The sequence below is a fragment of the Esox lucius genome, chromosome 16 (genome assembly GCF_011004845.1).
Source record: "Esox lucius isolate fEsoLuc1 chromosome 16, fEsoLuc1.pri, whole genome shotgun sequence".
NCBI lineage: Eukaryota > Metazoa > Chordata > Actinopteri > Esociformes > Esocidae > Esox > Esox lucius.
The window spans coordinates 15,193,142-15,219,121 of NC_047584.1; the positions used below are offsets into that span (position 1 = coordinate 15,193,142).

The 25,980-nt window shown below is 40.7% G+C and overlaps 1 protein-coding gene across 3 annotated transcripts in view; it reads left to right on the forward strand.

Annotated features, from left to right (window-relative positions):
- The window catches only part of LOC105030805 (contactin-associated protein-like 5), an 87,972-nt gene that overhangs the window by 26,999 nt on the left and 34,993 nt on the right, over positions 1-25,980 (forward strand). Inside the window, exons 1-3 of one of the 3 annotated variants that reach the window (XM_029113470.2) lie at positions 1,994-2,094; positions 5,597-5,707; positions 12,371-12,564. In XM_029113470.2, the coding sequence (XP_028969303.2) occupies positions 12,439-12,564 (126 nt within the window). In that variant the 5' untranslated portion in view covers positions 1,994-2,094; positions 5,597-5,707; positions 12,371-12,438. Of the gene's footprint in view, positions 1-1,993; positions 2,095-3,593; positions 3,730-5,596; positions 5,708-12,370; positions 12,565-25,980 lie in introns of those variants that run through there. The other 2 variants (XM_029113469.2, XM_029113468.2) reach the window with 2 other exon arrangements.

Genomic DNA, 25,980 nt, shown 5'->3' on the forward strand with positions numbered 1-25,980 from the left:
CTTCTCATTTTGCTTTTATTTCTTCCAATGACTTTTGTTTTACAGGCTTGTGAAGGTTGCTTGGACAGGCACTGTAAAATCCTACCTCAGTACAACAAGAGATCATCACTGGATCGTCCTTTAAACGTTTTCTTTCCTCTTTTGTGTGCTTGGCCTGTGATGTATTTTGTTGACTTTTACAGAAGCAATGAAACATAAAAAAATATATGTTGTAGTTTAGATTCTCTAGGAAACTATTCCTTCTGTTGACCTTCTAACACATTTGTTGGCATTTGTAATGTTTATGATGTACTATACCTAATCAAGAAATCAATACTTCAATGTCTTCATGAATCTCTATTTCAAACATTAACAAATCAGTAATAGAGGAACAGAAGATCATAATGGGTAATTATTGCTAAAAGTATTAATGGAAAATGACAATGTTAAAAATGAAAAAATAAATTCAACCAAGCTTTATCTCTAAATTTCAATCCATGTATTAACGTAAGACTTACAAACTCTAAGACTTGTTCAGTCTCCCTAAGAAGCTTTTCCATTTCATGTTACATCCACAAGGCTTCTTAATAGCTATAAGATACAAATATTATGTATATGCTCCTCCCAAAAGCACACATCATTTTTTTCATTTATATTTTGTTTGTACTGTGAGACCAAATTATTTTCCATGCAAATGTATTGTCAATAGCTCAGTCAAAAGTAATTTGCTAAGATACAGTTAAACATTGTTGTGTAGAGTATTACACAATGCAGATAAATCTACAGAGTATTGTGCAGTACATTCTGAAGCAGTTTAGCTTTTTTTTTTTTAAAGCAGTGGAACACAAGGTCAGTGAATCCCTGTGTGTTTTCTCCCTCCCCACAAGCTTTTTTCCGAATGGGCCGGGACCTTGAGAGAGAAGTGCCTGGCTGCCAGTGCCAGAATAGGATCTTGTTTTAAAGATAGCTGATGATCCACCATGTGTCAGAGCCTGCAAAGTCATGCTGTGCAGCTTGCCCCCTGTGTTGAGTCCACTGGCAGTACTCTCACTTTCACACACTATTTTCCAATTTGAGGTTGATAACTACAATATTCACATGCCAGTCCTTGACTATTATATCCGTGTGACCTGTCAAGGTGTAGAGAGGGGAGCTGCACAGCAAGTATTTTGACCATTCATTCCCGATATGTTGCTAAAAGCTGTTGTCATGGAGATGACCTAGACCTCTGTTATTATTGCACTAGAAAGGCAATTTTAGTTCACGCTCCCCCCCCCCCCGAAGTACTGTATGATATCACATTGGTAAAAATAACTGCAATCATATTTGTGGACTGCATTGCATTTAAGGTTATAGTTGAGAAAAGATGGTTGTCAGTTTACCATTTTAACCTTCAACCCAAGCACGTCATGATGTGACAACGAGTGGACCAACAACTACTGTATTGCCTGCTACGCAACAGCTCATGCAAGTTTCAAGAGTTGTTTTTAATGTTTGGCACGCTCGCTTCTTTTCACAATGTAAGAGGGTGGTAATGCATACATTACAACTGAGGTAAAAGTTATCCAGTTTGGCTTATGCCAAACACATAGCAGGTGGTCTGTTTTAATTACTTTGCGTGACTAAACCTGACACATCGAAAGTCAAAACAATAACTCACTTTTATTATCGCAGTAAATGTGAGAGAGACGGAGAGTAAGGAATTTGGAGGAAGAAAGCGAGAGATGGTGAAGGGGAGAAATAAAGCTAGTGTAAAGCAATCCCTTGAGAGAAAGAGAGAGAGAGTACTTATGTAACCAGGTTTGACAACTTACAGTGCAATATGCAGATCAATACTAGGAGTCTATTGGATTGCACTCAAGGCCCTACTTGCTTTCAAAGACTGTGCAGTCCAACACTGTTGACAACAACCTTGAGGCTTATCACAGATTTGACCGCCACCAAGGACAGTGTGAGCAACACAAGGGCACATTTTTTGAGGTGCCTTGAGGTCTTTTAACGAAGAGAACTGGGAAGAGAGCAAGGAAGATCAGGCAATAAACAGACACCGACCTTATTCTCACTTCTTGCTTTGAAAACATTTCAAAGTGGTTGTTCTTTTTTTCAGCCAGGAAAGTAAGTAAGTTTCAAGTTTTGCATTTTTCTTCCCTCTGTGTCAGTTGGCTTGAGGATATAGCACAGTGATTCCACAGTATACCTTGCATGCATGTGAGCGGATTGGACCCTCCTTGCTGTCCATTCCTTTCGGCATTCGGAGCCCGCTTTGACAGATTACCGTTGGGTATCATGCAATTCCCTTGCCGCTACAGCATCACATCTTAGAGCTCCAGAACCACCGTCTTCCATCGTTTGTTCTTCTGTATTTTTTTCTTTTCTTTAAATGGTACTCTCTTAGTGTTAACCCTGTCTATGTCTGAAGTATCTCATCTCTGATGTTGGCAGAGACGAACCACACCGAGCGATAACAAGAGGGGGCTTCTCGAGCTCCCAGGCCCCTCTCCACCCTGTACCCTTTCATCACAGGGCTGTTCTTCCTGCTGTCACTCTCTCCTCATTATGTTGGTGGAAATCGATTCACTGAACCTGCCGCTGTCTTTTTTGATGTGGGGCTCATTGAGCAGACTAGTGAAAAGGTTAATTAGCAGAATAATCAGCTTAGCTACCGCTTGCCTGCTAAAACTGCAGGCCGGTTGGGAGTGTCTGGACACACAGTTAGGTGCTCTTCCTCTGCACACTCACCTGGGAAGCACAAGGAGTTTTTGCCCGGAGTAATACGTGTCAGATGCTATTGCACGTCAAATTAATCAGTAATGCATACAGGGGTAAGGCGAAGGTGAGCGTCACTGGCTTGGTTGATGTTGGAGTTTGCTAAATTCACCCGCCGATACCTCAAGGGATATGGTAGCGCAGGGCTGGACTGTCAGAAGGAGACGGAGGGAGGGAGGGACTGAGGAAAGGGTCTGTGATAGGTCTCAGACTCGAGTCTGAGGGCAGAGCCTCACCCTGTAGACGAAGGAGAGAGCTGTCCCCAGCAGTCACAGAGGAGAGACGATGAGAGGAAATACACTAATGAGAAAGAGACAGAGACAACAGAGCAGTGAGCGGGCATGAGGAGTAAGGAAGGGGGGAAATAAAAATAAAAATGGGAACAACACAAGAGATGCTGACAGAATACAGTCTTATGAAAAGGATATATAGTATTATTGGAGTCTGGCATTCACTGCTGTCTGTAAACCAACAAATCATACCTATGGTGATGGGCAATAGTATGGAATGGAAAGCATCAGGTCTCAGCATGTCAATGAGGTACTGCTGAGCTGGTGATGTAATGAAACTTCCCATTACTAATTGGCCTTAGGGAAAGAATGAAAAGTCTGACAGATAAGAAAGGAGAATCTTTTGGGGGGATAGGGGAAGACAGGAATGGTACATTTTCGGTGTGCGAGATAAAAGCCCTGCAGCCTCAGAATGAAATTCAACACTCTCTGAAGCCACAATTGAAAACAGGACACATTAATGGATTGTCTTTTGGATTCTCTTGACACTATTCTAAACAGATAAATACATATGTCAACTGAGGAAGGGCAAGCAGACAAAAGAAGAAACAGTGCTTGTGGTCTTTTATGTGAATAAGGAGATTGCTTGTTGATTTTCTCTGAACTGAAAGCTACTCTGTCCCAACAATGAGGCATTTCAAAGACTTGTATCCTCCTTGGACCAGGACACATCCCTTTAAACACTTTCTACAAGGTTTGTTTGAGCAATTTCAAGGGTCTGTTACAATGCAGCATTAATATCCTTTAGAGATTAAGCTAAACAAAAGAAAGCATAGTGAAGCCGCTAGGTTCAGCAACTTCGAAGCCTTGTATTTTCCAAAATGAGTCAGTGATATCACAAATGACTGATCAATCAGACTAATTTTATTTCCCATTTTTCTTGCTAACAATATTGGGTAAATTAACTTTCACTCTTGTGCTCCATCACAAATGCCAAATATATGACTGATTATGCTGCAGGCAATTATGTATGTCTCTCAGTCCACACTGAATGCCAGAACTTGGTACGATTAAGAAAAAAGATTATGAGAACTCATATTTCATCAGCCAGCGCATTACTTTGAACTGAAGCATTAGGTATAAACCTTGTCGGAATCATTTGTTTTTCACAATTGTTTCTAATGCCATCATAATTGAATGAGTTGGATGTCTCGTTTGTCAGCATATTCAAGAAAATGCATTTGTCAGATATTGGGGGCAGTGAACCTCATTTATTGATCATCAGTCATTCACTGGAGGAAGCATGATACATGCCCATGGAGATCACAGGAAATTAGATAACTACATGTATGTGGAACACATATTTGCTCTGGTTATTATTTGTGTGTCTACATACACTCACCTAAAGGATTATTAGGAACACCTGTTCAATTTCTCATTAATGCAATTATCTAATCAACCAATCACATGGCGGTTGCTTCAAAGCATTTAAGGGTGTGGTCCTGGTCAAGACAATCTCTTGAACTCCAAACTGAATGTCAGAATGGGAAAGAAAGGTGATTTAAGCAATTTTGAGCGTGGCATGGTTGTTGGTGCCAGGTGGGCCGGTCTGAGTATTTCACAATCTGCTCAGTTACTGGGATTTTCACGCACAACCATTTCTAGGGTTTACAAAGAATGGTGTGAAAAGGGAAAAACATCCAGTATGCGGCAGTCCTGTGGGCAAAAATGCCTTGTTGATGCTAGAGGTCAGAGGAGAATGGGCCGACTGATTCAAGCTGATAGAAGAGCAATAACCACTTGTTACAACCGAGGTATGCAGCAAAGCATTTGTGAAGCCACAACACGCACAACCTTGAGGCGGATGGGCTACAACAGCAGAAGACCCCACCGGGTACCACTCATCTCCACTACAAATAGGAAAAAGAGGCTACAATTTCCACGAGCTCACCAAAATTGGACAGTTGAAGACTGGAAGAATGTTGCCTGGTCTGATGAGTCTCGATTTCTGTTGAGACATTCAGATGGTAGAGTCAAAATTTGGCGTGAACAGAATGAGAACATGGATCCATCATGCCTTGTTAACACTGTGCAGGCTGGTGGTGTAATGGTGTGGGGGATGTTTTCTTGGCACACTTTAGGCCCCTTCGTGCCAATTGGGCATCGTTTAAATACCTGACCATGTCCATCCCTTTATGACCACCATGTACCCATCCTCTGATGGCTACTTCCAGCAGGATAATGCACCATGTCACAAAGCTTGAATCATTTCAAATTGGTTTCTTGAACATGACAATGAGTTCACTGTACTGAAATGGCCCCCACAGTCACCAGATCTCAACCCAATAGAGTATCTTTGGGATGTGGTGGAATGGGAGCTTCGTACCCTGGATGTGCATCCCACAAATCTCCATCAACTGCAAGATGCTATCCTATCAATATGGGCCAACATTTCTAAAGAATGCTTTCAGCACCTTGTTGAATCAATGCCACTTAGAATTAAGGCAGTTCTGAAGGCGAAAGGGGGTCAAACACAGTATTAGTATAGTGTTCCTAATAATCCTTTTGGTGAGTGTAAGTGTTATCACGCTAACCTGTTTGTTCTTTTTTGGTCTCTTCAGACAACTGTGATGGCCCTTTGGTATCAAATCTGCTCCATGCCGCCTTTGAGAGCTCTTCACAATCCTCCGCCAATAACGCTCCACACTTTGCTAAACTCAACAGAAGAGATGGTGAGTAATTATTAAAACTGTGTTCAATGCAAATGTATAGTTAACTTCTCATGATCATCCGATGCACCCGTGCTTCTTTAACATATTATGTCAATTAGATTAAGAACTGAGGGGCCCCGGAGACAGTGTGACATCATCACAACAGTGCCCTCTCTATTGGGCGACTGAAGCGTTTTTTCTTCTTTTGTCTCTGTACTCCAAAAAGTTTGCATTTGAAATCAAATGAATACTATGAGCTGAAAGTATAGATTCTCAGTTTTTCTGTGAGAGGATGTTTATATATATTTGTTTTTCTCTTGAAAATAACAGGAAAACAAATATTTACACATAATACGTAGCACCCCTCAATCAGGGCAACAAAAATTAGGTTAATCAAGAAAAAAAAAGGTGTTTCTGGTTAATCAAGTCTATTGCGTCACATCATTTTGCAGGCATAATACTGCTGTAAATGTCTAGAATCTATAGTTAAGTGTAAAAGTTTTTACATATTTGGAAAAATTGATGTGTAATCTTCACTTCAACGCTATCAACCAATAAAGGTAACCTTATTTTCCAAATAACACTGAAAGTTTATACTTTCCAATCAATTATACATGAACAATCATCAAAAATGCAATTTCATAGTGCAAGAATATTTGTACACCCTTAGCTTCAGTAGTCGGTGAGGCCCCCTTTGACTGAAATAACTTCACGTAGCAATTTTTAATAACTGTCTGTCAGTGTCTTACATCGTTTGGGAGTAACTTCTACCCACTCTTCTTCACAGAATCTTCTATTTCATGTTTGAGTGTTTTCTTGTATGCACAGCCCACTTCAGGTCTCCCAAAAGCAGTTACTATTAGATCTTGGCTTTGACTCAACCGTTCCAGAACGCTCCATTTCTTCTTTGTGACCCATTCTGTTGTAGATTGGCTTGTGTGTTTTAATCAAAGTCCTGTTGCAAGATTCATGTTTAGTTCAGCATTAGCTTTTTGACAAATGGCCTCTAATGCAATATGGAATTCATGGTAAACTCAGCAATGCCAAGTTGGCCAAGACCTGAGAAAGCAAAGCAGCCCCAAACCATAATGCCACCGCCTCCATGCTTTACAGTTGGTAGGTTCTTCTTTTCAAAGGCAGTGTTAAATTTTTTGCCAAACATGGCATCTGGCGTTGCAGCAAAACAACTCCACCTTTGACTCCACCGTCCAGAGTAGATTGCTGCAGTCATTTTGGTCTTTATCCAGGTGTTGTCTGGCAAATGTCAGTTGGGATTTGATATTATTTTTGAGAGCAGAAGCTTCATCCATACAGACCTCCCGTATAGGCCAGGTTTATGCAGTGTCTTTCTGACAGTTGAGTCATGCACTTTGACATTGATTGTGGCAAGAGAGGCCTGTAGATCCTTTGATCTAAGCTCTTGTGCTGAATTTGGTGAGACAACTTGTTCTCTATTTGTAAATCCGTGGGACAGCAGAATTGTGTACATCAAATGGCTTGGAAATGGCTTTGTAACTCCTCCCAGACACATGGGCATCAATAATCTTTCTTCTGAGACTAGGTTTTAATTTTTTATGGAAGGCTGGATGCTCCCAAGTTACTGTTCAATGGTTTTGTAGTCATTTGTACCTGCTGTGGTGCACCTCATTCAAATTTCAGCCATATGGTTTGTAAGGGTGTACTATATTCTTGGAGATTTCTTTTTTGTAATTTGTTAAATTGGGTTACATTTATCAATGAATGTGGTTAGAATTTTGCTCAACTATCCATGTGTCCAAATATGATGACATTATTTTAAAAATACAACTTTCCAAGTGGTGTACTGCAAAATGCAGTAGGCTTTACAATTACCTTAGAGTCAGCTGTTGGTTTTTGTTAACATGAGATTCCAAGATATGTCAATTTCAAGGAAGCCAACATGAGTTGGAAATATCTGAACACCTTGGAAGGAAACCAAAAATATAGGCTTAACAAAAACATTTATAAGGGCTGACTGAAGGGCTGAAGGGCTACAGGATTTTATGACGAGACTGGTCAGTGTGCATGTGACAACAATATCCAAAGCAAATCAGACCTGTATGGCTTATTGGCAAGAAAGAAGCCAGTACTCGTGGTCTTGAATGGTCCAGTGGTTTTTACCACTGCCTCTGGTATTCTGGTGGTGTTCTGTGAATTTGAATCCGACCTAATTTTCTTTCAGCAAAAACTCTCTATTCACTTTTCTGTACAAGAAAGCATAAAATGCCATGTATTAGAAAGAAGAAAGATGCCATAACCTAAGAAAGCTCAGCATGAAGCACATATCAAATATGACAAAAACCCTCAGGAAATCATGTAGCCATGTGGCAAAAAAACGTGATTTAAAACTAAAATTAAAAATGTTCCCTGGCATCTGTTGTGGGCGGGTTGGAAGATTAAAATGTTTGTTATAAATGAGATACAATATATGTTTCCTTGAGGTGGAGCACCTATGAAACAAACAATGTCTAGTATTTTCAAAATTCTAACACAGACTCTAATTTGTACATACTTAAATTGTAATTTCTAGGAAGGTCATATGTTTAATTAGAAAGTGATATTTTTTCCATATTGCTTGCAATCCTCACACTATGTTTTGAGCCAGCTGGGCAACGCAGGAGCTTCAACCAGCCAAAGCATGACAGTGTGGTTGATAGTGGCCCAGTAGTAATATATACAGTTTCAATTCAGGCGAGCTAGTCCTTTCTTGATCTTGGATTTATCACAATAGTGTTTTTCACCTATCTTGTGTGTATTATAATCCCTGAGGAATGGATTTGATTTGAAGTGAGTCCAGTTGGCTTATTAAAAGACATATTCAGGTAGTATGACTGCTGCACTCTCTCCCAGCTCCCTCCTCCCCGTGGCAGGTGTGGTGCCTGGTTCTGATTGAAAGTTATGCTACCAACATCCCTCATCTGCTTTTCACGTGACTAATTCATGTTGTCTACCTTTATTCATTCTTATTACGCCAATATAATAGATGTTAGTAATATTAATAATAATCTTAAAATGAAGATGATTAAGACAAGCACCGTGTTAGCGTGTGTGGTGTGCCACTGCAATCCAGGTATACTTGATGCTAAATTCACACATATGTTCTACCTTGCAAACATTTTAACTAGCTCCTATAAATGAACATTTATGGGATTTGTTGTAGCTTCAAAATGGTTAATTAGCCTAAAATTATTTTACAGTGTTTTTAATCCATAAGTAATAGTACTTAATCTCATAGTTTAAGTGTCAAAAAGACTAGAGGACACTAGGTTTTAACTTTAAAAGTAAAGTTTTTGGTGTTGTAGAATGTATTGGAGACTATGCATTATAGGAGTACAGGAGTCCCTTTGCATCTAGCAGAAGGTTGTCCACTTGAATGTAAACAATCTGGTCACAAGTAATATAATGTGTCTGTGGGTTTAGAGAACCTCCACACATATCATAGATAACGTGTTCAGGTATTCAAGGAATTGGCAAATACTGGTCTAGCAAACAGTTTACTTCTCTCAGAAATCTGTTACCATAGCATGGCATGTTAATCCTGAACTTCATGCCCAAGGTGTAAAGTAGGAACACACATAGATAATTGTGAAATCAGTATAAAATGTGAAACTTAAACTACAGACAGCTAGCATGGCATCTGTCTGACTAACACGCTCATATTTCCCAGTTTCCAATGCAACACAAAATATGACAATTGTCTGAAAGGTCCCTGGTTCAAACCCCCTATCATCGTTCTGCCCATTGGCAAGAGAGTAAACCCAAATTGCTCCTCCTTCCACTGCAACGTTGCCCCCAGGACGATGCTGTAAATACGAATTTGTTCTTAATCAAGATGCCTTGTTAAATAATGGCAGGCAAGAAATGAGTCAGATAACCAGTTCATTATGGACAGGTTCTTGGACGGTTCCAGCAAAACATTTTGAAATGTATATGGAGTGATTGCAGAACATCAGGGACATCCAGAACAAGCAGTACCAGCATATTTAAATTATGATCATAATAACTAGTAAGAAAAGAACATTTTGAGTTGGAGCCAGACCCTGAGCAGACGGTACAATGCATATTATGTTATGGAAGGACACTATCCATGGGTCTGAAATTACATGGTGGAGTACCATCCAACCCAAGACATTTGTGTGTATCAACATAATATACAGATCACTCTAAAGTTAGAAGCTTTGCAGGGCAGGTAAATTATTTTCCAAGCATACATTTTGTTTTACTGGAATTGTGAAGTCGTTGGAGATGTTGAAGCACTGAGTTTAGGGAAGGCCCAGATGCATATACTGTAGCATAGTGTCATCTGCATAAATATGAATGAGAGAGTCAACAGCAGCAAGTTTTGACACACTTTTGAGTAGAATTAGGCTGTGATGGATTTAAATGCTTTGGCCAGGTCAATAAAAACATCGGCACAGAACTGCTTGATGTGTTTACAGTATTTAGGATGTCTTTTAGAACCTTCTGTGTTGCTGATATACAGCTCTGGTCTGCCCTGAAGCCTGACTGTACGACAGAGAGACTACAATGGGACTCAAAATGGTGGGTTATGCGTATGTTCACCAGACATTCAACATTCAAAAACATTGTATAGGCAGGGTAGGATGGAAATCAGCCTACGATGGTTTGGTCAAGCTTGTTTGGTCTAGCTTTTGAAACAAGGCAATGAGAGATGTAGTTTGACAATTTCTGGATTAAGTAGTCAGAGGTAGAATTGCGTCTGCAATAACAGGGGCAGAAAGCTTCAGAAACATTTCTTGTAAGTGTCCACATTTTGGAACTCCCTCAGCTGAACTGGATGAAAAGAGAAATGGGGTAAGGAGAAGTTATGGGGGAAAACTCTACATGGCAGCAGGAATAGCCATAACAAAGTGCACTGTGGCAAATGGTTAGTTTTTGCACTGTGCCAAATGCAAATATTCAGTTTTTGTAGGATGTAAAAGTGTTTGCAACTTTTTGTGTGGTAGACACAAGAGCCTCATTTTTAAACCTCATTTTTAAACCTTAGCTATCCAAATTGAATGAGCGCACGGTTTTCTCATTTCCATAAATTGGTACTTACACCAGTGTCAGTGTTTGCATTAGGTCAACTCAGCCAGTACAATGGTTAACCAGGGGCTGTAGCTATTTATTTACTGAGCATGTTCATTAAGGATATTTGAAAAACATTTTTAAATAAGATAGGAATACTCAACAAAACAATTCCATATGTTAGCTTACTAGAAAAAGCAAATTAAGGTCAAAGACCTAAACACTAATTATCTCTGTGTAGCTACAGTACAACTTATTTAATCAATGGATTATGCAATATAATTGCTTTTCATTTAATTATATGGTTTTGAACAGTTTCAGCCATCTGCATTCACTTGCAGAACATCAATGGCTTTCACTGAAATATATATATCAAAAGCCATATATGTATGAACCTTCCGTGGCACATATTTTCACACACTGTCCATCAAACACTGACTACTGTACCTCAGGATATTTTTAGCCTCTTGCCATCCTCCCGACTGTTTCAGTAACAACCAGAATGGTCCAGGTCCCTGGGGGAGCTCGGTAAACGATGCTTCCTCTTTGGCTGAGTCTCTGGTTTGAAATTCTGCACTCATCTGCTCCCATGGCATTGTGTCTGCCCACAGCAGCTGAGTAATGAACATTTCTGCCAAAGCTGACCTGTTTCCTCAGCTTGATAGCTGAGGAACTGTGGTGCTAAAACACATAGTTGACATCTGTTAACATACTCCAACCTCTTTGTAATCTTCAAGTCATACGTATTGGTCGACGTGATTGTCTCAAAGAAAATAGCAATTTTATTTGAAACTGAATGCTTTTGATCAGATAGATTTTTTTTTTTTTACCTAACACTTTTAAAAGCTCACCATTTACTGGAGATACAGATAAATATTTGTTATACTTTCAATGTCATTTCAAGCTTGGGGTAAAATTACTATGGTGACTAAATCGTATTGCTGTCTCAGGTTGGGCTATTAATCCTACTCTGCTAGCAGGTCTGTTTCTGTTAGTTTATCTCAGAGGCTAGGTCTGCAGGCTAAAGGTTATCATGACTGTGTCCACTGAGTAACGTCTCACTGTGTATCAGAATCCTGAATACAAAACCAGAATCAAAGCCTATAATTCATTGTTTTTATTTAATATCCTCCTCTGTATTTTCCTAAGGCAGAGCCCTGATATTGTCACATTACTATTATATAGAACGCTTAGTTCAGCTCTGTCTTGAAGGAAAAGTCTAAGTGTGTAAGAGCACCACCAAGAAGAAGAAATAGAACACATGAGTATGCATCACATACAACAAGACTACATTAAACTGCTTTTAAACATGATTTTGAAAATTCTTCAGTACTCATAAACAGTGAGTCTGTATCCGTTAACTGAAACAGAAGGCTGCATAATGTTTATGACAAAGGAAGACACTCGCAGCGATACAGCCCTAACAAGTGAGACGATGACCGGTCACCCCGAACCAACTTCACCTTCTCCCCAGTTCCACTTTCTGAACTGGCTGAAGCTGTGAGGAAAACAATAATTCCCAAGACAGTTCCATGGTGTCCGTATGTGTGTGTCTATCTAGCCTAGCAGGTCCTAGCCTAGCAGGTCATCGCATGTTCCTTTCCTGAGGGGTTTTCTTTCTCTGGATTCCCAAAGGAGCAGGAGGCTGGTCTCCCCAGGCGACAGACAGACAGCCGTGGATTCAGCTGGACCTCCGGAACAGAATGGAGGTGACGGCCATCGCCACGCAGGGGCGTTACGGCAGCTCCGACTGGGTCAGCGGCTACCTGCTGCTGTTCAGTGACACGGGACGAGCCTGGAAGCAGTACCGACAGGAGGACGGGGTGGGGGTGAGTCGCATCATTGATTATTTCTGTGCTTTGAAGTCTGTGTCCTAGGGCAAGGGAATTACAAGGAACCTCACCGTGCTGTATTATCATGATAACTTAGTGATACAATACATTTGGGGACATTCACAGTTTTCACAATTATGCTGTGTATGTATTGTCATTCTTTCATTACTCACCATACTGCAGAGGGACAAGGGACAGCCATGAGTAATGTACGTTAAAGTGCTGGAGATTCAGTTCAATAACCATTACTACTTACTGAGGCACTATTACTAATTTACTGAAGTCATTTTGAATCCGACTATAGAAGATTGTCAAAAAGTATATAGAAGAATGTCAAGCTGCTAAATAATAAGTTTGACTAAGAAATGTGTGACTCAGAGTCTGAGCTCACTATCTTCCCTTGGCCGGATTCAAGAGAGGTTTAATCCGCTCTTTCAAGTCTTTACTTCATTTTAGCATTGCCATTAGGGACAGAGAAGCGGTTGATCAAGATATTTGATGTCAGACTGTTTGTTCCTGTGAAATTTTAACAATGCGGGGCTTTTACAGATGCACGTATAATTCATCAGGCAAGTAGAATCCCATTAAAAAACATATACACGTTTTTTTATCAGACCATTCCAGAAATTGGAATAGGAAATTGGTGTTCATGTCCACACACTATTTGTAAGTGTTGCACTTGGCTCTCTGTCAATTGTTTCCCTCTAGGTGCCGTGTGTGAGCACAGTGTACAGGGAAAACATGCACATTCATGGCCAGTGAAAAGTCACAATGCAGGACAAATGATTGATTTACTTATCAAGTCCCTTTATTGCTCTGAAATGGTTTTGGTCCTCACTTGCCATCTTAGCTCATGCTGCACATTTACTGGGTTGGTTGAACAGTTCAGAAGACTGTTTTTTTGTTTCTTCTGTTTTCCTTGTCAGATACAGAATGTTTTGTTTAGTTTGAGGTGTTTATTGTGGAATGGACCCAACCATCCTATTATTACAGATGCTACGCTAATTCCGGAAACCTCTCCATTGTCTGCTATCCCTTGAAGCCAAGCAGATATAAACCTTGGCGCATTGTTGCATGTGTGAGCAGTGTAGAAGAAATTAGATTTAGAGTAGTGGACATAACTCTGCTGACAAGCCTAGGGCTCGTATGAAGCTGACATTGACACATATCACTCTACACCCTCATTTCTCTTCATCTCCTGGCCTTTGTCACTTTACGACAGATGAACCTTGATTTCTTGTAGCGGAAAGTGCTGAGTGCAGAGGCTTTTTGAGAGCTTGTCGCTACACAGTTATTACTGTCATCGCATGTCTGCTCCAAATATATGCATTTTAGATGCTTTCATGCCTCGTAAGTTGTCATCTGATATTTTTCAAGGACATAGTGTATACTCTGAGGTACTTTGCTTGTCACAATAGTGTTGACATTCAAAGAAATCGGTAGAAAATATGACTTAAGTCATAAGACACGTAAGTGCTTTGGCCAGGAAATGGGCTGAAATAATCTAAATAGCCTTGTTAAAAAATAAAAAAAATAATGTAACTTGGAGAGAGCATTTTCCAGAGACTGCCAGACAGATACTAAATAAATGAGTACCTGCTCCCCTTGGTCAGTTTGTGGGTGGTGACGTAGCTGGCCCTGCCTAGGCGCAAAACCAGTTCACCTACCCATGTCATGGGGTGACTTTCGAACTGGGAGACGTCATTCAAAGTCATTGCAGAACCAGAGAGAGCTGTCAGGTTTTGGCACCTCTACAGGGGGACTGGAGCATGGGCTCTTTGAAGGTCTGCTTATCCACAAACAATCCCCTGGGTTGCTGACCGTATTACAGTTCAAACAGGGAGGGATCTTTGGAGGCCTGTGGAATTTCACGCACCACGAACAGCACATATAGGAGCATTACTGTAGGTCTCACTTGCGGCAATCCTCCAGTATCACCTGATGAAGCATCTTCTTCGGTCCGGTTGAAGCGCCTCTCCATCTTTCTGTGATAGACGGAGGTGCGTAGTCAGCACCTGGATAAGTTGACGGAGGTCTCCAGTCTGGAAATGATTTTTTTGCCTTGGTTTGTGATGATTAAACCCCAAGGACCCCAACATATTAAGAGTACAAATTGTAATAATTAATAAATGCATGTGGCCTGAGTCCAGAGTGTATTTAAACTTAGTCCAGGTCGGAAGCATGACCAGAGGTGTCAACACAGTGGCAGCTGAAATCGTCAGGTATTGTCTTGATCTGCAACACAACCAGGAGGACTTTGGACAGGGACAGCAACGTGTCTTTCAAGCCAGATACTCCTCAGGTGTGGGCCAAGACCTCATGTCCTCCAAAGTTTAAAATGGCAGGAGACAGGGAACATTTTGAAAATGCATTCTTTATATCTACAAGGATTTATAGTGGAGAAGGAGAACTGACCCTACTCCCCCAACACAATAATATAGCAGCATAAGACCTTGGGGCTGAGACAGTGGGGTCCGGTGACACTGTGGCCCTATCTGGGTGAGGCCCCGGACAGGGCTCAACAGGCAGGAAGTCAATTCACCCACATTGCCAAGCATCAACCAAAGGGATACCCCCAACTGCAACCACCCTGAATGAGGGGAGAGTATTGCCAGCCCAGTACAGCCCAGAGTACAGCCCAGTTGCACAAGTGCGCAACAGAGAGACAACATCAAGCCAGTGACTCCGCCCCCAAATGGCATTGGAGTGAGGGCATCCCAGTGGCGACGAGAGCCCATCTGGCAAGACAGCAAGGGTGGACAGTAACAAGCCTTTCTGGTCACCTTCACGCCCCTGGGCCAGACTACATTTAATCATAGAGCATGCTGTAGAGATGAGTCTTTAGGAGACACTTGAAAGTTTGCACTGAGTTTGCATTTCTAACCTTAATTGGCAAATCATTCCACAGTAGTGGAGCTCTATGAGAGAAGGCCCTTTTGTTTTGGCTGTTTGTTTAGAAATTCTACGTACAATTAAAAGGCCTGCATCTTGCAATCTAAGGTTACGTAGGCCCTACCCCTAACAGGCAGCCAGTGTAAAGAGGCTAGTACTGGAGTAATGTGTTCAAATAGATTTTTTTCTAGTTAGGATTCTAGCAGCCGTGTGCAGCACTAATTGAAGTTTATTTATTGATTTGTCTGGGTAACCAGAAAGAAGAGCATTGCAGTAATCTAGTCTAGAAGTAACAAAGACTAACACAGAGGTTTCTTACAGTTTTTTGGGATACGACCATGCAGCCGACGAGGTTCACAGTGAGATCTGCCAACAAAGCTTTTTGTTTCTTGGGTCCTAAAACGACCATTTCGGTTTTTCTTGAGTTTAAAAAGCAAGAAGTTCTCTGTCACCCACTTCTAATATCTGAAACGCATGCTTCCAAAGTAGCTAATTTTGAGGATTCTCCATGCTTCATTGAAATATATAACTGTGTGTCATCAGCATAATAGTGAAAATTGACATTGTGATTCCGGTTTACATCACCCAGAGGCAGCATATATAGTGAGAACCGAGCCTTGAGGAAGATTAAAACATATTCCATATTGGCCTATGAATGTTTAATATGTCCGGGTCCAGATTCGTTTAAGAGGCTTAATTTCCGGAATTTTTTGTGAGTTTGGTACACATCCGGAGGAAAGGGAGCAATGTATTATGTTGAACATTGGCTGAGCTAGCACAGTAAATAGCTCCTTAAGTTATTTTGTTGGAATCGGGTCTAGCTGACAATTTGTGGGTTTAGAGCTCATAGAAATTCAGTGAACGTGTCGAGCGATATGGGATCAGAAAATTCAAGTGTCCCCATTGACACCTGGTCAGGGAGGTTCAGGACATTCTCAGGACAACTGAGATTTTGGAGACTATAACTATTTAAGGAGGAGTCAGTAATTTGTTTTCTAATGGTGATTATCTTTTCATCAAAGTAGTTCAAGTATTCATTACAGCTAATGTGAAGACCCACTTCACTTGTTGAGCGTTGCTTTTTTATTAACTTTGCAACTGTATCAAAGATACATTTTGGATGGTTTTTGTTCACCTCAATCAGGTTGGAGAAATAAGCTCATCGAGCAGATGTGAGTTCTTTTCGGTATTGTAGTGTACTGTCTATCCAGGCTAGTCTGAATACTTCCAACTTGCTTGAGTGCTGTAGTATTGTCTGTGTACCAGTGAGCAAGTATCTTGTTGTGTATTTCTTTAGTTTTTAGTGGTCCGTAGTATTTTGCAGTGTTCAGTTTAAATCCTCAATTGTGATCATTTGCAGATTTATTTACTGTCGTTGATGAGCGAGCTTGTAAGAATATCAAGAAATCTATTTGTAGCCCGAGAATTTATATTATGGCTATTAAAACTCATTGCTTTCGGAGCAAGTGGATTTCTTGTTTTAATGGTACATGTAATAAGATGCAATAAGATCCGATATTACAGTCGGAAAAGGGTGGCTTGCCCACTTCAGGTTGGTGGAGAGTGCCTGCCTCAAGTGGAGGAGTTTAAGTATCTAGGGGTCTTGTTCACGAGTGAGGGAAGGATGGAACGGGAGATTGACAGACGGATCGGATGATCGTGGTGAAGAAAGGAGACACTCGATTTACCGGTCAATCTACGTTCCTACTCTCACCTATGGTCATGAGCTTTGGGTCATGACCGAAAGGACAAGATCCCAGACACAGGCGGCCGAAATGAGCTTTCTCCGCAGGGTGGCTGGGCGATCCCTTAGAGATGAGGGTGAGAAGCTCGGTCACCCGGCAGGAGCTCAGAGTAGAGCCGCTGCTCCTCCACATCGAGAGGGGTCAGCTGAGGTGGCTTGGGCATCTTTTTCGGATGCCTCCGGAACGCCTTCCTGGGAAGGTGTTCCGGTCCCGTCCCACCGGGAGGAGACCCCGGGGAAGATCTAGGACACGCTGGAGGGACTATGTCTCCCGGCTGGCCTGGGAACGCCTCAGTGTCCCACCTGAAGAGCTAGAGGAAGTGTCTGGGGAGAGGGAAGTCTGGGCATCCCTGCTTAGACTGCTGCCCCCGTGACCCGGCCCCGGAGATTATTAGATCTACAATATCTGTTTCTTGTGACAGGACTAAATCTAAGGTATGATTGTGGCAGTGTGTTGGACCTGAGACATGTTGGATAAAACCCATTGAGTCAATTATTGCTTCAAAGGCTTTTTGAAGAGGGTCATTGGACTTTTCCATATGAATATTGAAATGGCAAAAAATGTGAATACTATCTGCCATGACTACAAGGTTAGACAAGAATTCTGGAAACTCATTGAGGAACATTGTGTATGGCTAACAGCCTGCGGCCTGACCTGCACCCTATCTCATGGTGAGGCTAAAGGAGTGAGACCCCTGTCAATGTTCCTAGGTAAAAGAAGAGCACCACTCCAGCTAGGATGTAGTCCGTTGCTCTTCAGCAGATCAGGCCTGCCTCTATTTCTGGGAGAGTCCCAAAAAAGAGAGCCAGTTATATACAAACTCTTCCTCCTGCGACGGGCAGAACTCTGTTTTCAGACAGCTATTGAGTTGCGCAAGTCTGCAGTAGAGCTCTACCCCAGCTGGGAGGGGGCCAGAGACAATCACTCGATGCCGACACATCTTTCTAGCTAGTTTACACGCTGATGCTATGTTCTGCTTTGTAACCTCTGACTGTTTCATCCTAACGTTGTTGGTGCCAACGTGAATAACGATCTCTCTGTACTCACTATACTTGCCAGTATTAGACTTCGATAGCACCAACCCCAGATTTGCGGCTACGTCGGAGGCTCTGCTCCCCGGTAAACAGTGTACGATCGCCAGCTGAATGGAATCGCTGATGACTAAAGTATCCGGGCCACTGGTAGAAAATGCCTGCCATTCATTCCCGTCCGAAGACGGCTCGGGCCTTGACTCCGACTCCAGTGGGGAAAACCTGTTGAAAATATCAGTCGGATCTAGCAGCGACACAGGTTTAACTGGTCGACGGCATTTCTTCCCAGTGACCAATAGAAAGTTCTTGCCCGGCTGCAGGAGCTGTGCCGGGGGCTAACAACACTGTAGTTTCTTCCTGGTGGCACAGACGCAGTTTTTTCCATTTCAACACTAACATAATCCTTGCCTGACATTTGCATTTGAAGCCGAGCCTCTAACTCTAATATCTTTGAAGACGATAGTTCACCTCCGTGTTGTAGCTACAACAATTACAGTGATAAGGCATAGTAATGGTACTTAGCTTCGGGTGTTCAGTGGTGAGTAGTTCCATTAATTATGTCCAAATAGAGTCCCAGTGTAGAAAAGTTGGGTAAAAGGTCAACAGATAAAAATATTGCCTTGGTAAACTCTTCAAGTAGAATTTAACCAATTACTTTATAGAGTAAATTTGAAAAAGTTTGGCAGGTAGCCAGGTATGTAACAGCAAACCTGCTCTCTGTCTCTCAGTGCTGAGTGCATGTCCAGTTCTCTAGTCTACCATTACATGCAGACATGAGCAGCCCACAGGCTAATCAACATGGAGTCTATTACCGTTTGGAGACTGCTTGGTTTAAAGCATGGTCTGGTGGTCAAATTAAATATTTTCTTTCTCATTGATGCAAAGCCCATCACTCATTTAGCTGTTAATGCAAGTAACTTGTGTGGCATTTTAAACTCGCCAAATATCTTCTGCAGAACAAATTCATGCTGTTCTTTTAAAGTATTTTTCAGAGAGTATTTAACGGAAGGTTCATTGTGGTTGTCCAAGTGATCACAAGCCCCAAACTGAGGTTCAATCATTTGAGGACACCCCAGGACTAAGCAATAGTAAGTTTAAAATCAGGGTCAAACCAACCAGTCGATAATCTTGCTGGTTATTCTGATGATGATAAAAGTTACTTTCCAAATTAATGACATTTGTAAATATGCCGTGACAGACGTGACATTGAATGCCGTGACATTAATTGCGTTTGCGTGCCTGTCATACTGTATCTCCATGGCTTGATGTTTTAATTATTCCATTTGGTAGTGTATCTTTGTTGTCAGTCAAACTTTGCAAAGAAATAACAACAAAATGGGTCAATAATAGGATTGAGATTAAGGGTAGTGTTGAAACAATTTGCCAGTTGGGTTTAAATACTCTTTCCAGTGGTCTTGGGGTTACAGTAGGGGAAAGGCATAATGTAAATAAATAAAATAGTGCTTTAAACGGGAGGTGAACATGGGAACCCTCTGATCAGAAGTCTTGCCGCCAGCCTACTAGAATGTAATAGGCACTCATGTACGAGCAGGAATACGTTTTTATCTCCTCTTTTATTTTGCTTATTATATATTCATGAGTTCTTGTACTACATTGTAGATGTAATGTATTTTCTAGGGCATATAAAATCTTATAAAATGTTGTGTTACTTTTGGTTTAGTGCAGCTTTTTTCAGGGTGTTATCCTGTCTCCATCTCTGAGTTCAAATCAACATCTTGCATGTACAGTATTTAGTGGTAGTGGACATTATGATATTGCTCCCTATCTGGTACTGTCCAATAATGCTATATAAAGACCCACTACTGTCGCTTTCCACAAACTGTAATTAGTTGGTCCTTTGTAACACATGCAAAAAAAAAATCAGATGCAAATGTAGCTATGGTTTTGTTTAATCTTCCCTACAATATGCTATTTTACAAGATTTATACATTTGGTGTTCAAGTTTTCATTCGTAATGATAGGAAATTGTTAAAAAAATGTTGGGGCTTCATCAGTTTCACTTGAAATGCGTATTACTTGTTGGGTTTTACATGACATGGGTTTTACATGACAATTTCTGCAGGTTAGTGTTTTTCATGGTTAATGTAGTTCTGGAAGCAAATCTCCTCTTTAGACAGAAACATGTTTGGTTGAATCAATAGTCAGGGCAAAGCTTATGTCCTAAATCTGAAGTCACTCAGTTGCAAATAAACTGAAAGTACCTCTGTTGCTTAATTAAATTCAGTTTGATATAAGAATGGTAGGCCCTATCTGGAAAAACAAGGTGTCCGCTGAAAGCTGAGAGTCTTGCCTTTCCAGCCGTGCCTTACAATCTTTGGTGTGACTCACAACCATGGAAATCTACCATTTAGTTTTTTTCACATAACCCATTACCTAATTAATTGGGGTTATTCTGGGTACACCTCTGAATCAGTAAAATAGTAGAGCAGTGTTTTGTTTCAACAGGCTCCCATATTTTCCAATGGATATGCCCCCCTCCCAACAAACAAAAACAACTCCCAAAACAGCAGCTAATAGCCTACTCATTCAATGTGTCGTAAATATATATTTTTTGAAGGGGAAGAGGGGATCTTAACTGACTTGCATGCAACAGTTAGCATGCACTAAATGACAGTTCAGTTGTAGGACAGTCATGGCGTTCGACTGAGATCGTTATGGTTTAGGGAGGGACAAACACTAACCCTGATCAAATATCCAGAAATGTCTCAGAACATGCCTCAATATTGAGGCAACTTATCACAAAATGCCTGCTTTGGGGGCATATACCTGCCCATTGCTATAATGTGATGTGTCAAAGCATCCCTCCCACCAGCCCAGGCGGCGCTGAGATAATTTCCGTAGCCTTTTGTAGGACTCCCATGCACAATCAGTGTGCTGTGTCCACTGCACCAGATTGCCTTAAGCCTTGTGCAAACAGACAGCATCAATGCGTTGCCCAATGTAAAGTGTTTTGGAATCATCTCAATCCATGAGCTGCATTACAACTAGAGTCGCCAAGCAGCATGGAGTCTGGTTCTGCCCATGATGAGAGTGCTGATGTTTACCATGATTTCAATGGCAGACATGCTGCATGGAAATGGGTTGCTCCACAACTTGTCAGATGCCAGATGTTTCAGCTTCCTGAACTTCTGTCTCATTGTAGATGAATGATAAATCTTCATTGATTTAGCTAGCATACCATTTATAACGCAATTTTTTTTTTAATATACTCAAAATACTGCAAACATTTTCAAATGTTGAATATTTCCTATTCAGAACTAGCCAAACATTGACTGTGAATAAAATAATCAATACGGATTTTGTATTTTTCAGTTAAATGCATTGCGCTGTCAAAGTGTATTTGTTGCTCTGTCGTTAAGACATATTTTAAAGCCATACATCAGTTTCTTTCAGATACCGTACTACATGGCATGGCGTCGCACAAGCTGTAAAATTCCAACGCATGCCACATTTTGCTCTGCAACCTAGTCCAGCAGATGAGTCGCAGCCTGTGGATTTCTCTCCATTGGAATGATTAGACTTCCACCTCAACACATAGGCTTAATGCATTCCATTTGCATGTGGCCTTAGACCACTATGGCACTCAGGAATTCCACGTCTCCGTTGTCATTTAGTGGCGGCATTGAGAATTGCAAGAGCTCCATTCGGTAGCCACACACCTTGTACACAGCCTACTTTCAACAATATCCAACATAATTTTTTCTTGTCCGTAATATAAAATCAAAAAAACAAAAAAACATTATTATTTTTGTATGTGTCCTCTATAAGTGATTGTTTAATCATAGACAATATTCACAGGTATGTATTTGTACATTTTTATCTTCCGCGTATTATGGCTCAGACAGAAGAGATGCAACATGGAGACCTACTGTGATAAATGATAAAATCATATTTCCTCAAAGTTTTCAGTAGCAGGTGCAACTCTGTGTTTTTTCCTTCATTGAACAGAGTAAATAATAGATTGTCTGTTATGTTCAAGTGCAGCAGAGAATCATATGCAGTGGAATAAAGAAGCACTCGGCATAGCCCCCGTGGGAGAACTTAGCTGTCTTAGCCGCCCCTGTAAGCCTGGTAACCATGGAACTCAGGTGCTCTTTGTGTTTGACACATAACTAAGTCCGCCCGACTCAAGGGACCATACAAAGCATCTTTTTGCAAGGGGAAATAATACAAGTTAAGGCTTGTAGCTAACAAACACTGGGGCATTATTTTCTAAAATGTGATACATCTTCCTTTTGTCTAATGCACTGTTTGTACTGTTCATTTTGCATTAAGTTTGCAATGCCTCAAAAACAGTATAATCTATCCTTGGAGATATTTCCTTCTCAAATGTCTGTATGATACAAGATGCCATGCCATCTGCTTTTGCTCTTGCAATATATCGTCTTATGTTTTGCTATCCTGAATAATTGTACTGCAGTATAAGAAGCAGTAGCATAGCATAGCCTATATTAAGGCTGTGAATCCTTTTACCCCTGGGCTTGTATGCTTTCAGCTGACATGCGTGACATCAGGGACCTCATCATGGGAGAAGAATAGTAAAAAAGTGTCTTAATGAATGGTAGGGAGGGCAGCTGTTTGTTCAGGAGTCGATAAAGGAATATATAAATAACGAAGTCACTCTGGGGTTAGGAGCTGTTTACGTGGACAATGACTAACCTAAAGCCCTGTGGTCCAAGACGACAAATTCTGGACCCTCAGGGTTACAACCCAAGACTCTTTTTCACATCTGCACAGTAATTGGGCGGATGTAATGGCACCTTTTTCTCAGATCTGAAATAACAAGGGCTGTTCTGGGACTGAGATATGTTTCCACTGTATTTAAAATAGACCACTCTTATGGGAGAATGATGCTCCTGACATGACGCAAATGAACTGCCGGGGCTTTTGAAAAGCAAGCCGGAACACCGGAGGTCACTGTCCCTGTTGAATTATTTGTTTCCAAGGTCACACCATGGTAATTTGTACCCCAACACAAAAAAAAGACAGTTAATTTGACCTCCAATGACCTTGGGTCATTCCCTTTTTAACACTTACGTATGGGCTTGACAGTTTGGTTGATTCAGTACTCAACTCATTTCATAGTTCCTTCATTCCTTTCATCAAGAGACAGAGATGTTAGAGTGAAAATTAATGAGCAGTGTGGCATGTCTATACTATCGATTTAAGGATGTAATGAAGATTATCATTGATCCTAATTACCCTTTATAATGTTAATAAATCTGTTTAATTTCATTATTACCTGTATTTTCAATCATCTACATTCTAGCCAAGGCCTTTGCTAATTTAATATTGATGACATACTTATCAAAAGCTATTTTGGACATCTTATTTTATAAGGTAAAATCAATGAAGATAAATAAATGAATAAAGGGGAAAACCATGACGAAATTGCGCCATGCAGGGTGTACAGTACAGAACATTTCCAGGGCATTCTAATTCAAACAGAATACTTCATGCAAATAAGAAATGTAAATGGGTTTGGCCATGTTGTTATTCATATTGTGATATCAAAGTGGTTTAATTAAGTAAACAACAGTGCACACAGAAGCCAGAGTATTACAACATATGCAGGACGGATTATGAATTCACTGTATGGGAGTCCTTCGTACTCTCTGTGGAGAGACCATGCTCTGCTCCTTACTGCGTCATGTGCATGTGTTTGTGTGGGCGTAGACCTATGTGTCTAAAGATACCAAAGCCCTCTTTCTATTCTCATTTAAAGCCAGATTTGAGCTTCTCCCACCAAGGCCAGGCTAATCTCTCACGGGCAGTCTATATAATGTGAATGATAACATGAAACAACAGTTTTGCCGCATCTCAATACACAAACTACCCATACTATATAATATGTTGGATTAAGAATAGTATGTCCCAAACCATAGCGCTTTGAAAATGATATTCCAAAAGTGCCTGGAGGTTCTACTGTTTCTGAAGGGATTTTAGTAGTTTGTAGCCTGGCATATTTTTTTCAGTAATATACTGTAGTCCACAACCCACTGCGCAATGGAAGGTGAGGAGTTTGTTAAGATTTCCCCGTCTTTTCACATGAACTAAGTTATCATCACCTGCTTTGATAGTTATTGCATCAATGTCATTCAAGTATGAAAGAAAAAAAAGAAAGTTGTTGGTCTGTTAAGCTTCCCAGTAAGCCACACAGAGCATAGGCCAATAGTAAAGAGTCAAAGATCTGGAACAAGTCAAAGCTGCAAGATGTAGGAAGATAGCCAGGAGATAGAGGGTGCAGGGCCACTCAAATTAAGACCTCCAGCAATTATTCTGATCAAAACCATCACCATAAAAGAGGTTTGTCTTTTAGTTTTGAGTTCTCCCTCACTTCCTCAGTGTGAGTTTCCTGTGTCTCTCTCCATTACACAAGGTAGTATGTCCCAATACTGACATACTGGAAACTTGACCGTGTGTACTTTATCATTAGTAAGTAATGAAAGTGTGTGAAGCCTATGCGTGTGGTACGTTTCAGCCCTGAATCAGTGTATGCTTCAGGCTTTGAAGAAATACAAATATTGAATGCACACTGTTTTTGCTGCAATTCATCAAGTGTTGAAATGGTGAATGCTTTCTACACATGCAAATGTTTCCAAGGCTTTCAATTATTTTCAAGGCTTTTGTGCAAAGGACATTTGTGCAAAGGTGCATTGTCAAGTTGCTCTGCATTAGAATTATTATACATAGTATTAAATGGACAGTAAATGTAAAGAAGGCGGAGGAACACCTAGTTATAGCTTGTGGAATAGAACCATTTTAAAAGGAAAGCAAAAGCGGCCCACTCTAGGTGCACTGATTCTATAATACCCTTTGAAAGGTCCTGACAACAATGCTGTCTTCATCAAAGTATCATGTCAAGCACTGCAGGACAGCTGTTTATAAAAGATTCATTGGACCCAGTCAGGTGTTTGTAGTCATTTGATCATGGCCAATTATGGGATCATGTCATTGGTCAATTTATACAAACATGTGTCCAAAAGATTGATTAGAGAACATACAATTACAGATGTGTTCACATGGAGCTTGTTTGGTTGGAGTACGATGCTTATATCACCATGGTTGTTTGGTTGAGTTTCTAACAATTAGGGTACATTATGTACAAACATGAAAATTGCAACAATGGTTTCAGATCAAACTCTAAGCTGAGACCAAAAAATTCAGACAGACCCACATTTGAACAATATTTTTGTCACATCCTCTCCCAGGTATTGTGACATGTTTTTCTTGTTGCTATATGGCATTAACAGAAAGTAGGTTGGTTAATTCCCTAAACGTGGGCAGCAACTGGCTATGTCATGTTTTGAAAACCTAATCGTGCACAGAAACTCAAACCTTTACAGTAGTTTGCACTTTGTTTGCCCATAGTGTTTACCTCAAGAATGTTAGTATCTTTTGGTTGGGATCTGTTTCCCAGTTTGGGAATGTTTTAAGGATCTGCGTTACTTTTATGTCAGATTAAATCCTTGTTTCCCCATAAAGGATACTTTTTAGGAAGTGAAATACATTTTAGAAAATGGATTTCTTAGATATACCAGGATTTGTAGTGGAGAAGGAGAACTGACCCTACTCCCCCAGCACAATAATATAGCAGCGTAAGACTTTGGGGCTGAGACAGGGGGTTCCGGTGACACTGTGGCCCTATCTGATTTTGGGTCAGATATACACACATCTCATTAATTATTAGCAAATATAGTTTTTTTTTCAATTGTTTGAGATCA